Genomic DNA, 15,231 nt, shown 5'->3' on the forward strand with positions numbered 1-15,231 from the left:
AGCACCAGATTGAGCAAGGGATTCAAAAGAAATGGGTAAAACGCATTCCTCTACCTGTCCCTCTGTCTTGTGCTATCAGTTGTTAAATATAACAGAGGCTCCTTATCATAGGAGATTTTCACAGGAGTTCCATTAACTTCAAGCCTCTTCCCTAAATCTAGGCCAGCACCTGACAAAGGCAGCCTCCTCCAGATCTTAATTTGATTAATTCAGTTTATAAACCTCCCTCCCCTGGAAGGCTCAGGGTGGTGTACGGCATATACCAACATATCAATAAATAAAACGGTTTAAACAATTTCAATAGAACACTTAAAACAATATAGGACATATGCTGAACATGAGTCAGCAGTGTGATGTGGTGGCTAAAAAGGCAAATGCAATTTTGGGCTGTATCAACAGAAGCATAGTGTCCAGATCGCGTGAAGTGATGGTATCGCTTTAATCTTTCTGGTAAGACCTCACCTGGAGTATTGTGTTCAGTTTTGGGCACCACATTTTAAGAAGGATATAAACAAGCTGGAAGGGGTCCAGAGGAGGGCGATGAAGATGGTGAGGGGTCTGGGGACCAAGTCCTATGAAGAAAGGTTGAAGGAGCTGGGGATGTTTAGTCTGGAGAGGAGGCGGCTGAGAGGTGATATGATCACCATCTTCAAGTACTTGAAGGGCTGTCATATAGAGGATGGTGTGGAATTGTTTTCTGTGGCCCCAGAAGGTAGAACCAGAACCAGTGGGTTGAAATTAAATCAAAAGAGTTTCCAGCTGAACATTAGGAAGAACTTCCTGACTGTTAGAGCGATTCCTCAGTGGTACAGGCTTCCTCGGGAGGTGGTGGGCTCTCCGTCCTTGAAAGTTTTTAAACAGAGGCTAGATGGCCATCTGACAGCAATGACGATCCTGTGAATACTTCTGTTGATACAGCCCAAAATTGCATTTGCCTTTTTAGCCACCACATCACACTGTTGACTCATGTTCAGCAAATGATCCACTAAGACCCCTAGATCCTTTTTGCACATACTACTGCTAAGACAAGTCTCCCCCATCCTATAACCATGCATTGGATTTTTGCTACCTAAATGCAGAACTTTACATTCATTCCTGTTAAAATTCATTTTATTGATTTTAGCCAAGTTTTCCAGCCTGTCAAGGTCATCCTGTATCCTGTTTCTGTCGTTTTCTGTGTTTGCAACTCCTCCCAATTTAGTACCATCTGCAAATTTAATAAGCGTTCCCTCTATTCCTTCATCCAAATCATTGATAAAGATGTTGAACGAAACAGGTCCCAGGACAGATCCTTGAGGCACTCCACTTGTCACTCCTCTCCAAGAGGATGAGGAACCATTCACAAGCACTCTTTGGGTGCGATCTGTCAACCAGTTACAGATCCACCTAACGGTAACAGGATCCAAACCACATTTTACCAACTTGTCAACAAGGATAGTATGTGGAACTTTATCAAAAGCCTTACTGAAATCAAGATAAACGATGTCTACAGCATTCCCCCGATCCAGCAAGGTAGTCACTTTCTCAAAAAAAGAGATCAGGTTAGTCTGACATGACTTGTTCTTGAGAAAACCATGCTGGCTCTTAGTAATCACATCCATTCTTTCTAAATGTTCCAGGACCGACTGTTTGATGATTTGTTCTAAAACTTTTCCAGGTATAGATGTCAAGCTGATAGGTTGGTAGTTACCCGGATCGTCTTTTTTCCCCTTCTTGAAGATGGGGACGACATTCGCTCACCTCCAGTCTTCCGGCACGTCTCCTGTTCTCCAAGAATTCTCAAAAATAATAGCCAGAGACTCAGAAATTACATCCGCAAGCTCTTTTAGAACCCTTGGATGCAATTCATCTGGCCCTGAGGACTTAGTTTAATTTAAAGAAACTAGGTGTTTATGTACTACCCCTATGCGGATCCTAGGTTGGAACTTCATACCCTCCTTATATGTTCTGTTTTTGCCACTTTGAGCACCATTTGCCTTAGAAGAGAAGACTGAGGAAAAGTAGGAATTGAGTAGTTCCACCCTCTCTTCATTACCTGTTACAATTTCACTTTCTTGCCCTCGCAATGGGCCTACATTGTCCTTGCTCTTTTTCTTACTCTGAACATAAGAAAAGGACCCTTTTTTGTTGTTTTTAGCATCTTTGGCCAGCCTAAGCTCATACTGAGCTTTAGCTTTCCTAACTTTTTCTCTACAAGCACTGGTCCTGAAGGTATGCTGGTCCCAGACCATTTAAGGCCTTAAAGCTTAATAACAAAGCCTTGAATCTGACCTGGTACTCAACCTGGAGCCAGTGCAGCTGGCAGAGCACTGGTTGGGCGTGTGCTTTCAAAAGGGGTGGCTGTAAGCACCCAGGTAGCTGTGGTCCCACCCACCCCGCCCCTCAAATTTCAAAAGAAATATGGAGCAGAGGTACATATGGAGCAGAGGTCCATCAGCATATTGTTGGAACTCTCTGTCTGAGGCAGTGATGCTCTGTATTCTTGGTGCTGGCAGGGAGGGCAACAGTGGGAGGGCTTCTAGTGTTCTGGCCCCACTGATGGACCTCCTGATGGCACTGTGTGACACAGTGTTGGACTTGGGGGGGCATTGGTCTGATCCAACATGGCTTCTCTTATGTTTTTATGTAGCAAAGCATATACAAAGTAAATATGAGGAACATAAATTATACATGAGATTGAGACAGAATGCAGTGAAATTATCAGCAGTCTAATGATCTAAACAAACTCCAGGATTATGCAAGTGTTATTTTTTCATTAAAAAGGTGATACATTAGAATCAGTATAATGGCACATTGAAAGTACTCATCCATTTCCCTAACTTACAGATGTATCAATAGCAGCATCTGGCATCATCCGAAACCCAGGAAAGCTAGAAAAAGCAAATGAAGAAAGAATTATAGAGAAAGAAATTCCTGGTAAGTCGTGTTGATTGGCATTATATCATTGATTGCAGTGCATTCAAAAAATGGAAGTCATTTCTCCTCAAAAGAGGTAGCTCTGGGATGGATTTCAGTTGAGGAGAGGTGATCTGCATTTTTCCATGATTACGTGGTCCCAGATTTTTTCAAAGCAGAGGGAGAGGTATCTGTGTTCTGGACCAGTGGCAGCTTCTCGATCAGTCTCAAGGGTAAGCCAACATAGAGGGCATTACAGTAACCCAACCTGGAGGTGACTGTTGCATGGATTTCTGTGGCAAGGTTGGAGGGAGACAGGAAGGGGGCCAGTTGCCCGATCTGGTGCAACTGTAAAAACTCCAGCATGGCAACATCCGTGTCTTGGGCCTCCATTGGTAAGAACGTATCCGAGACCACACCTGGGCTCTTGGTGGTTGGCACAAGTTTTAAAGGTGCCTCATCAAGAGCCAGGTGATGTCACCCCAGCCCTGAATCACCCCTCCCCAGCCAGAGAACCTCAGTCTTTTGAGGATTCAGTTTCAATCTGCTCTGTTTTAGCCATCCAACCATGGCCCCTAAACCTTTGGCCAAATTAGATGGGACAGTGTTTGATAGGCTGTGCGTTAACAGATATAGCTAGATGCCATCAACGTACTGATACAAAAACTGGGAGCAGACTGTATAGTACTGAAACCATAAACATACAATGTGCAAAAGTAGTCATTCAACAAAGTACAAAAGTAGTCATTCAATAACGTGTACTTACAACAGACAACAAGGCGTCTATTAATGTGTTTATACAAATTCAACCATTTTGTATCAGTGTCCTGATGGCAACCCAGCCCAAACCTCTGCAGCAGCTGGGGAAGAATACACAGTTCCACCAGGCCTTTGGGTGACAAGAAACCAAAGACAGGAAGGACAAACCTCTGTGCTAGAAAATGAAACTCTTACTCAAAAATAAGTATAAACAATAACAGTTCATATATAAAAAAATGACAATAATCAGCACAGCACCAAAGAAAAATAAGATATATGGCTCCAAGAATCTCCGACCATAACCTTGGAAAGAGAACTTTTCAGATACTGGCGAATTGAAGTGAATTTCTGATATAGAAAATAAGAATACTATACCCTTCATAGCTGACCTTGATCATATGGACTCCTTTTACTCCACTGATGAATGGACTTATGCCTTACAATTGAATGAATAAGGAGATTCTTTCATTTTCTAGCACAGTGGTTTGTTCTTCCAGGCCTTTAGATGAGGCAGCGGGTGTCCATAGTATATCTAGTCCTGCCTTCCTTGCCACAGTATTCCGTCTTTCATTGGGCCTATTGATGCAGCATTGATTCAGCTTCTGTTTATATTATGACTTTTCTTCCACCTGAAATCGAGCAATTTTAACTGCTTATTGTTTTATTATTTTAATAGTTTGAACGGTTTAATTGCTTTGGTCTTATTGTGATCGTTAACGTGTTGTAACCTGCTCTGAGTCTGTTCACGGGATAGGGCGGAATAGAAATCAGCAAAAATAAAAATAAAACACTTCAAACCTCCATCCCAAGATGCATTTCTTCACACTTCACATACAAGAAGACACACGTGGGGAGCCATATAAATGGTGAGAGTCTCAAACAAACATCTGTGATGTGAGGGGCTTACTGTACTTTGGAAGTGTATAACTAGTGCACACTTCAGTGTACAGCAGGAAGAAGTCACTGAAATATTTGGAGTGTGGATGGAACTTCAGGTGCGGATGAGACCTCCTTGTGTGGATTCTAACAGAATCTCTCTCTTTATTCCAACAGAGGATGATCAGTGGAATGAGGATGAGGAACTGCATCCTCTATCACCAGATGAAATTCAGAATGAAGGCTTGAGGGAAAACTTCAGGGATCAAGGAACACCTAGGAGACAGAAAGGTAGTCAAGTGGATAAACGCATTCCTTGCCAAGGGGGGGATTTCCAAGAAGTCATTCCCATGGTGGAGGAAACAGACAAGGGCTTGGAGTGTGTAAGGAACATCTCAGATCCAAGCCAATATAACATCCATTTAGAAATGCACAGTGGAAAGAAGACCCAACAATTCCTGGAGAGTGGAGAGACCATGATTGGCAGTTCAGAGTTTTGTAGACATCAAAGAACACATACAGGAGAGAAACCTCATAGCTGCTCAGACTGTGGCAAGAGCTTTTCAGAGAATTCAGACCTTGTTCAGCATTCAGACCTTGTTCACTCAGGAGAGACACAATTTATCTGCTCAGAGACTGGAATGGTGTTCTCTGATGAAAGAATGCGCATAGTACGCTTCCCAAAACCTGGTATAATGAAGATACATAAACGCTTTCAGTTTGGAAAGTACTTCAGATACAGATCAGATCTCACTGTGCACCAAAAGGTCCACAGAGGGGAGAAGCCCTTTGAATGCTTAGAGTGTGGGAAGAGATTCCAGCAGAGTATCCATTTGCAGCTGCATGAAAGAACTCACACAGGGGAGAAGCCTTTTGAATGCTCAGAGTGTGGGAAGAGATTCAGTCGGAGTGGCACTCTTCAACAGCATCAACGAACCCACACAGAGGAGAAGCCTTTTGAATGCTCAGAGTGTGGGAAGAGATTCAGTCGGAGTGGCCATCTTCAGCAGCATCAAAGAACCCACACAGGGGAGAAGCCTTTTGAATGCTCAGAGTGTGGGAAGAAATTCAGTCGGAATGGCCATCTTCAGCGGCATCAACGAACCCACATAAAAGAAGAAACTTTTGAATGCTCAGAGTGTAAAAAGATATTCAATCGCAGTTGTGATCTTCAAGAGCATCAACAAATCCACTCAGGGGAGAAGCCCTTTGAATGCTCAGAGTGTGGGAAGAGATTCAGGCACAATAGCACTCTTCAACAGCATCAACGAACCCACACAGGGGAGAAGCCTTTTGAGTGCTCAGAGTGTGGGAAGAAATTCCGTCACAGTAGCACTCTTCAACAGCATCAACGAACCCACACAGGCGAGAAACCATTTGAATGCTCAGAATGTGGGAAGAGATTCCGCCACAGTAGCACACTTCAGCAGCATCAACGAACCCACACAGGCGAGAAGCCTTCTGATTGCTTAGAGGTGGAAAGAGATTCAGTTACAGTAGATTTCTAGAGCATCAAAGAGCCCGCACAAGGGGAAAGCTCTTTGAATGCTCATAGTATGGGTAGTGACAGTAGCCCACACAGGGAAGAAACCAAGCCGTCAAAATAAAACAGATTCCTGAAGTGGCTTTCAGCCATTTCACCAGTGGGTTTCACTTTCCTCTGCTTCCAGTGGTGGGAACCAAAATGGATCATTAAAGATGGCTGCCAGACATTTAACCTTTTCTTGGCAATCCCTCCCTTTTTTTGCCATGGCCAGGAGAAGGAGGCATCTGAACTGGCCAGCTCAAGCATGGCTGGCTCAGGACCACCCCAAACCCTGAGCTGAACCAGAATTTTTAGGTTCCTGTCTGTCTCTAAACTGTAACCACTATGCAGCCTGGCTCACCTGGAAATAGAAAACCAAATCAAGATGGAAAGATCTCACTGTCAGTTTCCCAAAGTTCTTCTGTCCAGGGCAGCATTATGACTTTCATGGGCCCTAGGTACTTTTACCTTCACGAGCCTGCTGCCTTCCTCCATAAAAATATTAAACATTATATTTTACCACTGCATTGGTATAAAGTCAAATATAATCCAGGTTGGATTATATTAATCTATTATTCATCTTTCTACAAATACAGTTAAAATATTTTTTAGGGCTGCCAGACCCTGGTAGAGGTAGACCCGCCACCAATCAGCTGGCCAGAAAATGACCCACGCCCAGCTGACCCTGGACCAATGTGTCTACCATAGGGTTTTTGCTCAAATACCAGAGAAGTAAACTGCGCTGAAGCTAAATAAGCCTCCAATGTGCCATCCTTCAGTTGGCACCTATGGCGGAGGCCATATTGGTCATACAGTTTATAGCCACTAAGCTGTTCCTGTTTGTATATTGTTGTAATTATCTTGGGTGTAGGTTGGAAATATTTTTACTGTCTCTAATAAGAAGTGTTATCATTTAGAGTTGTTCAGAGGCTGGTTTATCATGGAAACCTTTGGTTCTATCTTTGCTACTTCATTTGTATTTCTCTTTTGGCTGCATATCATTCAGTTGGCACCTATGAGTGAGGCCATATCGGCCATACAGTTTTACAGTCACTAAGCTGCTCGCTATAATACAAAAAAATACTGCATATAACAAAGTTGTTAAATAAATTATTACTACTACATGTTATTTTTTTCTTTTTTACAACATTTGTGTGGACCCTAAAAGTTTTGTGGGCACAAAGTACTTAAGCCTTTGTGGGCTGTTCCCACCATAATAATAATAATAAAAATTGTTTTGATATAACTTTAAATACGTCAAAAAAATCTGTTTTAGGAAAAAAATTAATAGATTTTTGTGAGCTCTGAACATTTTTTTTCTGATCGGAGGGGGAAAAAAATTAAAACATTAAATTAAAAAATTAAAAGAGCCAGTTTAGTGTAGTGGTTAAGTGCATGGATTCTTATCTGGGAGAACCAGGTTTGATTCCCCACTCCTCTGCTTGCAGCTGCTGGAATGGCCTTGGGACAGCCATTGCTCTCGTAGGAGTTGTCCTTGAAAGGGCAGCTGCTGTGAGAGCTCTCTCAGCCCCACCCACCTCACAGGGTGTCTGTTGCGGGGGAAGGAGGTAAAGGAGGTTGTAAGCCGCTCTGAGACTCTGATTCAGAGAGAAGGGCGGGGTATAAATCTGCGTTTTTTTTTCTTTTATTCAACACTAAATGTTCATTTCCCCCCTTCTGATTTTAAAAGAAATTAAAACATTTTCGTGGGCCCCTAAAAGTATTGTGCGCTCTCGGTACTGTGCCTCGTGGATATGTTGGTCCTGCCTCTGCTTGTCTTCAGCAGTCATGTCTGCATCCCTACTCTGGCAGCACAGTAGCTGCCGGCAGGGGTCATTTTGTAGAAGAAGAGGTGCCAGAGTTCATTAGCACAACTCATTTGCGTATGTCACACACTTCTGACATCACTGGAAGAGGTACTAAATTATATCAGCTCAGCATGTACCTTGACATGCTTCTTGAATTCTAATTGTCAGAATAAAACCTTACTCCCATCATACTTTTAAAATTACTTTCTCCTATGTGGCCACAGTGGCATGAGGAAGATTTCCATCTGTCTGCTTGATATGTTTTGGTTATTTTCCCATTTTTGAGGGGAAAAATATTAGAAGGTTTGTCTAATCCTAGAATTCAGCAAAATTCTCACAGGGGGTTTGAACAATGGAGCCCAAAAGTGAGTATTGGGGGGGGGGGGAGTTAAGAAAGAAAGAGCACAGTAACATTTAGAGGTTCTGGAGCTCCGCTCCTGTGTGCTCCTGCCCAAAATGAGGCCTGGCAGCCAGCCATTGCAACGTTGGTGCCTCTAGTTGGCTCCCTAAGGGCCAAGTTACGCTGCTGTGGATAGAGGGAAAAGTGTAGCTGGCTGCTTGTGAGGCCATCCCCATGGCGATTCAGCTGCAGCATGGCCTCGTCCAGACGGGGACCTCAGGAGGGGAGGGGAACTTTGAGTTGACAGGAGCAACCAGTCCTGGGGGCAGATGCCATCACATGTGACAGTTGGGGGCAGGGGAAAAGTAGCTTGGAAGGGTCGCATTCTCCTCTCCCACCCCACCCTCTGACAGAGACCTGTGCTGATGACAGGCGTGTGGTCACCATCATTTGTTTTCCCTACATGACAGCATGTTCCATGGGCAAGCCCTACGGTTTCCAAGTCCATTTCAAGAAATATCTGGACTTTGGGGGTGGAGCCAGGAACAAGGTTATGACAAGCATAATTGAACTCCAAAGGGGGTTCCAGCCATCACATTTAAAGGGACCACGCTCCTTTTAAACGCCTTCCCTCCATTTGGAATAATGAAGGACAGGGGCACCTTATTCTGGGGGTCATAGAATTGGAACCCCTGATCCAATCTTTTTGAATCTTGTGGGATTTGTTGAGAGGCACCAGATGCTATGCTGAAAATGTGGTGCCCCTACCTAAAAAAATATCCCCCCCAGAGCTCCAGATACCCATGGATCAATTTTCCGTTATGCCTTATGGAATAAGGGAATAATGGAGTGCCCAGCAAACATTTCCCTCCCCTCCCCTCCCCCCCTTTCTGATGACCCTGAAGCAGGGGGAGGGCCTCCAAACTGGGGGATCCCCTGCCCTCACCTGGGGATTGGCAACCCTAGCAAGACCCCCCACTGACTCAGAGAACCCCTGTGACCTGGTGGCTCCTCCAGTGCTACTTGCACAGATGCCTTCCCCCATGGGTGCCAGAGGAACCCCTTCCTGGAGCGGACACACAATTAGGAGCCTCATCCATGCTCTCCTTGCATTAGCAATCCCCCCCCCCCCAGTAGGTTTCCCCTCTTCTCTGTTCCAAGCTCACAACAACCCCGTGAAGTTGGTCAGGCTGAGAGAGTGCATTCTGCACCTGGCCCAAGGCCATCCACCTAGCTTCCGTGTTACAGGTCCAGCCTCATGCTCGGTAACTGGTGCAATAAGCTGGTTTATTCACCCAGCTTACCCTCTAGCCCCTTCCCCTTCACACAAAAGCCTCCAAGGTGATTGAACCCTCCCTCTTAGACATTCCCTTGGTAAACCCACAGGGGGAGTGGCGGATGGGGCAGGGAAGGGTGTGGAGCTCCTGGCATGTAGCAGAAACCAAGCAGCAGAGACAACATTGGGGCAAAACAGACTTTATTGCTCTGGAATCCATGGCAATGGTTGATGACCATCCATTTCCACTCTGAGGATCCCCGGCATGGCATGATCCCTAATGGGCGGGGATATAGCAGCGAAGGAAGATTTTATTTTCACAATCCATGGGCGCCTACGGGCTATGCCATGGTTTGTTTGTTGCCGTAACTTTCTGCCTCTGGTGGGGTATTCCCAGGCTGAAAGGACTCAGGGAGCTAACTCTGGCTGTACCTCCTACACTGCCCACAGCTATGTCAGTGCAGGGGCACAAGCCTCAGTTGCGCTGACGGCCCAGTGCCCATGAGCAATGGGGCACTTCAGTGGGCCTACACTGATGTAAGTGCCAGTTACACTGACATAACTGAGATGCTGACAAAACTGGGACTTATGTCGACATAACATTAAATTTGCTCCTAGAGCACTTTCGCCCTCCCCTTCAGGATCGCTGTGCCCGGTTATGAGTTATAAATGACCATCTGGCAATCCGATCTGTGACTGCCAAAATCATGTTTCATCCATCAAGTTGAAAAATATCCCCCAGAGCAAAGATTATGGGAAAAGACGCAACTGAGAGGAAAGGCTTCTTCGGATGCAGATGGAACATATCTAGCGTGACTCCGTAACATTAGGTTGGTTTTGCAACTGTTGTAGCTTGACCAATATAACTGGAAACCTAATGTGATGCTTTGCCATTTAGCAGGCAGGACTGAGGCATTTCAGACAGCATCCAGAGATTTTGGATGGATTAGTGACAAGGGGAGAAACACCAACCCTGGCTTGCCTGTCTTCCTTGAACGCAAACTGGTATGAATAATGTTTGAATTCAAACCGTGATTGGCACAAACTACAGTTCACCATTACATCGGAACCAAGCAGAGATATCAGATCTAGCACCAGGAAACTGATGGTAGCTGCTTGCCTGCTCTTCTATTTTAAACAAATTCCATGATAAAACAAATTCTAAGACTAGGCAGGTGGCAGCCCGGGAGAGGGCCTATCTGGTTGCGGTATTAAAATGCTGGACTTCTGTCTTGCCTGTCTCCTTCTGTTGCTGTCTTCTGTAAACGGGTCAAGCCTTTTTGTTTCATCTGGTGTTCCCTCAGTGATCCCTCCTTCCTGCCCTGTTTTTGTATTGTTATTTTTATGTATGTGTACTTATTGTATGGTATGTGTAACTTAACTTGGTTTTAATGGGTTTAAAGACATGTTTCCATTGTGTATGTTTTTAAGCCTGGTGAGGGCAGGAAGGTGGGGTATGAATTTTGTAAATAAAACTAGACTAATAAAAGGTTCATTCATCTGAAAACGAAGGTGGATGCTTCCAAATTGAACATGGGCTTCAGGATAATCATGGGAGTTACAGTGCCAAATATGACAGGAATAGGAGCTGGCTGGCTGTTGCCATCCAATTCCCCACAGCCCCTCTCCCTTTTTTCTTTTTTTGGAAGCTATGGTTGTCTGGGGCATGCATGTTCCACCCATTGGAACATTAAGTCAGGAGTCACAAAAGTTGGCCACCAGCATCAGCATAGGAGTTGCTGGGCCCGTAACAAAGGGAATCGACCCATGTAATCCCCAGAATTTCCTACCCCTCCTTTTCGCATTGGAAGCTCTGGTTGTCTGTGGCAGGCATATCAGAACTTAAAGCTAGGAGTCCCAAAATCAGCCATCTGCTTCAGAAGGAAAGGTTGATGTGCTCAAGGTGAAGAACACCCTGGCACTTGAAGGGAGCAGTGACTCACGAAAGCTCATATCCTGGTCCCTGCCACAAATTTTGTTCGTCTTTAATGTGCTCCTGGACTCTTACCCTGGCCCAGATTAGCTCCACAATGTTCCTTTCTTTTTTGCAACAGAAGCAAAGGTTTACTCATGAGAAACCATGAAAATGCTGGCAGCATAGCAGATGGGGCTTAACCCCTTCCTTGACTCATCAGAATCATTTGGGTATAGCGGTTAGAATGGTGGCGTAAAATCAAGGAGATCTAAAATCCAGTCCCCACTCTGCCATAGAATGTGGCTGGCGGACTTTGGTCCAGTCATACACTCTCAGCCAGACCTACCTTACAAGGTTCTTGTGAGGATAAAATGGAGGGGAGGGGAAGAGAACATTGCAGGACTTACCCAAATCCATGATGAACAGTGCCCCAGCAATTTTGTCCCCTGATCCCCCACCCTGATGACCTGGTCTTTATATGTTCTAGATGTCCTTGTAAAATTGTATTGTATTTGTATTGTAATTGTATATACTTTTTAAGTTTCATGGTCGAAAAGTGCCATTGAAGAGGCGGGCAGGGCTTAAATTCATAGAATCATAAGAGTTGGAAGGGATCTCCAGGGAGAGCCAGTTTGGTGTAGTGGTTAAGTGTGCAGACTCTTATCTGGGAGAACCGGGTTTGATTCCCCACTCCTCCACTTGCACCTGCTGGAATGGCCTTGGGTCAGCCATAGCTCTGGCAGAGGTTGTCCTTGAAAGGGCAGCTGCTGTGAGAGCCCTCTCTGGCCCCACCCACCTCACAGCTGTCTGTTGTGGGGGAGGAAGGGAAAGGAGATTGTAGGCCGCTCTGAGCCTCTGTCCTTGAAAGGGCAGCTGCTGTGAGAGCCCTCTCAGCCCCACCCACCTCACAGGGTGTCTGTTGCGGGGGAGGAAGGTAAAGGAGATTGTGAGACTCTTCGGAGTGGAGGGCGGATATAAATCCAATATCTTCATTTTCTTCTTCATCTAGTCCAATCCCCTGCACAATGCAGGAAACTCGTAAATACCTCCCCCTACACACACACATATGCAGTGACCCCTGCTCTAAGCCCAGAAGATGGCGGGGGGGGGGGGGAGTGGGAAATCCCTGGCAATCCAGAATCCCTGGCAAAACTTGCCTGGAGAGAAATCGCTACCTGACCCCAAAGTGGTGAACATTTCCCTGGGGGTGTAAGGGGACACAAGAACTAAGCACTGATGTACTCCCCTCCTCATGAACTGCCTAAGTTCACAGAATCAGCATTGCTGTCAGATGGCCCTCTAGCCTCTGTTTAAAAGCCTCCAAAGGAGAGACCACCACCTCCCAAGGAAGCCTGTTCCACTGAGGAACCGTTCTGTCGGGAAGTTCTTCCTAATGTTTAATCCAAAACTCTTCTGGTTTAATTTCAACCTGTTGGATCTGATCTGACCTTCTAGGGCAACAAAAACAATTCTGCACAACCCTCTATACAACAGCCCTTCGAGTACTTAAAGATGGTGATCATATCACCTCTCAGCCATCTCCTTTCCGAGTTAAACATACCCAGCTCCTTTAACCTTTCTTCATAGGACTTGGTCTCCAGACCCCTCATCGTGTTTGTTGCCCTCTTCTGGACACATTCCAGTTTGTCTATATGCTTTTTAAACTGTGCTGCTGAAAACTGAACACAATACTCCAGGTGAGGTCTTACCAGAGCAGAATACAGCAATACCATCACTTTGTTTGATCTAGATACTATACTTCTGTTGATACAGCCCAAAATCACATTTGCCTTTTTAGCTACTGCATCACACTGCTGCCTCATGTTCAGTGTATGGTCTGCTAAGACCCCTAGATCCTTTTTGCATAAACTGCTGCCAAGACAAGTCTCCCACATCCTATAATGATGCATTGGATTTTTCCTTCCTAAATGCATAACTTTATATTTATCCCAGTTAAAATTCATTTTATTTGCTTTAGCCCATTTTCCAGCCTGTCAAGATCATCCTGACTCTGTCTTCTACTATATTTGTGACCCCTCCCAGTTCAGTATCATCTGCAGATTTAATAACCCTTCCCTCTATTCCTTCATAAAACAAGCCCCGTGGCGTAGTGTTAAAGCTGCAGTACTGCAGTCCTAAATTCTGCTCACGACCTGAGTTCCATCCCCGGCGGTAGCTGGATTTTCAGGTAGCTGGCTCGAGGTTGACTCAGCCTTCCATCCTTCCGAGGTTGGTAAAATGAGCACCCAGTTTGCTGCGGGGAAAGTGTAGGTGACTGGGGAAGGCAATGGCAAACCACCTTGTAAAAAGTCTGCCGTGAAAACGTTGTGAAAGCAACATCACCCCAGAGTCGGAAACGACTGGTGCTTGCACAGGGGACCTTTCCTTTTCCTATTCCTTCATCCAAATAATATATAAAGATATTAAACAAAACGGGTCCCAGGATCCTCTATTAATTTGTATCAATGAGCAGTACTGGAAAGTAAAAAAAGAAACACAACTTTTTCTTACTTCAAATATTGCACAATAAATATGCTGTATTAATTTAAAAAACAAACAAAACAGAAGTTATTGCACTTTAGCAATACAAAAGGGAGGAAAAAGATGTCAATGCAAGTTGTACTCCACTGAGTAAAACACCTCCTATTTCTCCCCTGGACTGTTGTACATATTTATAATGAACTATATATTTGTGACATTCACATATATAGGTATACCTTATCACACAGAGCCACATCTGAGTTAAGTAACCACAGGATAACCAAAATTAGAAATCTGTTGTAGCCACAGGCACAGACAGATGCAGCACAGAGGCACCTAGGATTTCATTCATTACGTTGCTGAACAAAAACTCTATGATAGGGATCAATCACATTTTAAAATATGGTTGACTGTTCAGATTATGTTCCTAGTCCAGGGGTGGCCAAACTGGCTTAACATAAGAGCCACATAGAATAAAAATCAGATATTTGAGAGCTGCAAGACATGAACATCAGAGGAAAGATGGAAGGAAGGAGATAGATGATGGATGGATGGATGGATGGATGGATGGATAGATGGATAGATAGGGGAGAGAGAGCTAGAAAGAAAACAACTTTAACTTCAAATGCCTTCTCCAAGCCAGCCGATGGGGCACTGAGGGCTTCGAGAGCCACACAATATTTGTGAAAAAGCCACATGTGGCTCCTGAGCCACAATTTGGCCACCCCTGGTCTAGTCTATGGTGGATCTTCATGGGCAGCTTCGTCAGGGAGTAGTGAGAGTATCCTGGCCTGGGCTAGTCTCATCTTGGAAGCTAAGCAGGGATGCCCCTGGTACTTGGATGGGAGACCACTAAGGAAGCCCAGGGTCATGACGTAGAGGCAGGCAATGCCAACTGACCTCTGCAGTCTCTTGCCTTCAGAACCCCAGGGACGGGGGAGGGGAGGTCACCATAAGTCAGCCGCAACTTGATGGCACTTTAAACACACAGAGTAAGAATAGCTATGTTGTAGGGTTGCCAGCTCTGGGTTTGGGAATACCTGGAGGGGTTTTTTTTTGGGGGGGGGAGTCTGAGGAGGGCAAGGTTCAGGGAGGGGAGGGACCTCAGTGGGGTACAATGCCATAGGGTCCACCTTCCAAGGCAGACACTTTCTCCAGGTGAAGTGATATCTGTCACCTGGAGATCAGTAGTAATAGTGAGAGATCTCCAGCCACCACCTGGAGGTTGACAACCAGGAAAAAATGCCATTTTTCCTGGTTCTCAACCGCCTGGAGGTTGGCAATCCCACTATGTTGTCTTTCCATTCAACACAGCAACAGCGGCGACTGATCCCACAGTCAGGTGCAGTATTCCTC

General features: G+C 45.1%; 1 protein-coding gene across 1 annotated transcript in view; it reads left to right on the plus strand.

The window, feature by feature from the left end:
* LOC132571065 (zinc finger protein ZFP2-like) overlaps positions 1 to 7,177 on the plus strand; it is a 28,848-nt gene extending 21,671 nt beyond the window's left edge. The window contains exons 8-9 of the mRNA XM_060237720.1: positions 2,827 to 2,916; positions 4,708 to 7,177. Of these exons, the coding sequence (XP_060093703.1) occupies positions 2,827 to 2,916; positions 4,708 to 6,038 (1,421 nt within the window). The 3' untranslated portion in view covers positions 6,039 to 7,177. The remainder of the gene's footprint in view (positions 1 to 2,826; positions 2,917 to 4,707) is intronic.
* The last annotated feature ends 8,054 nt before the right edge of the window (positions 7,178 to 15,231 follow it).

The sequence above is a fragment of the Heteronotia binoei genome, chromosome 5 (genome assembly GCF_032191835.1).
Source record: "Heteronotia binoei isolate CCM8104 ecotype False Entrance Well chromosome 5, APGP_CSIRO_Hbin_v1, whole genome shotgun sequence".
In the NCBI taxonomy this organism is placed as follows: domain Eukaryota; kingdom Metazoa; phylum Chordata; class Lepidosauria; order Squamata; family Gekkonidae; genus Heteronotia; species Heteronotia binoei.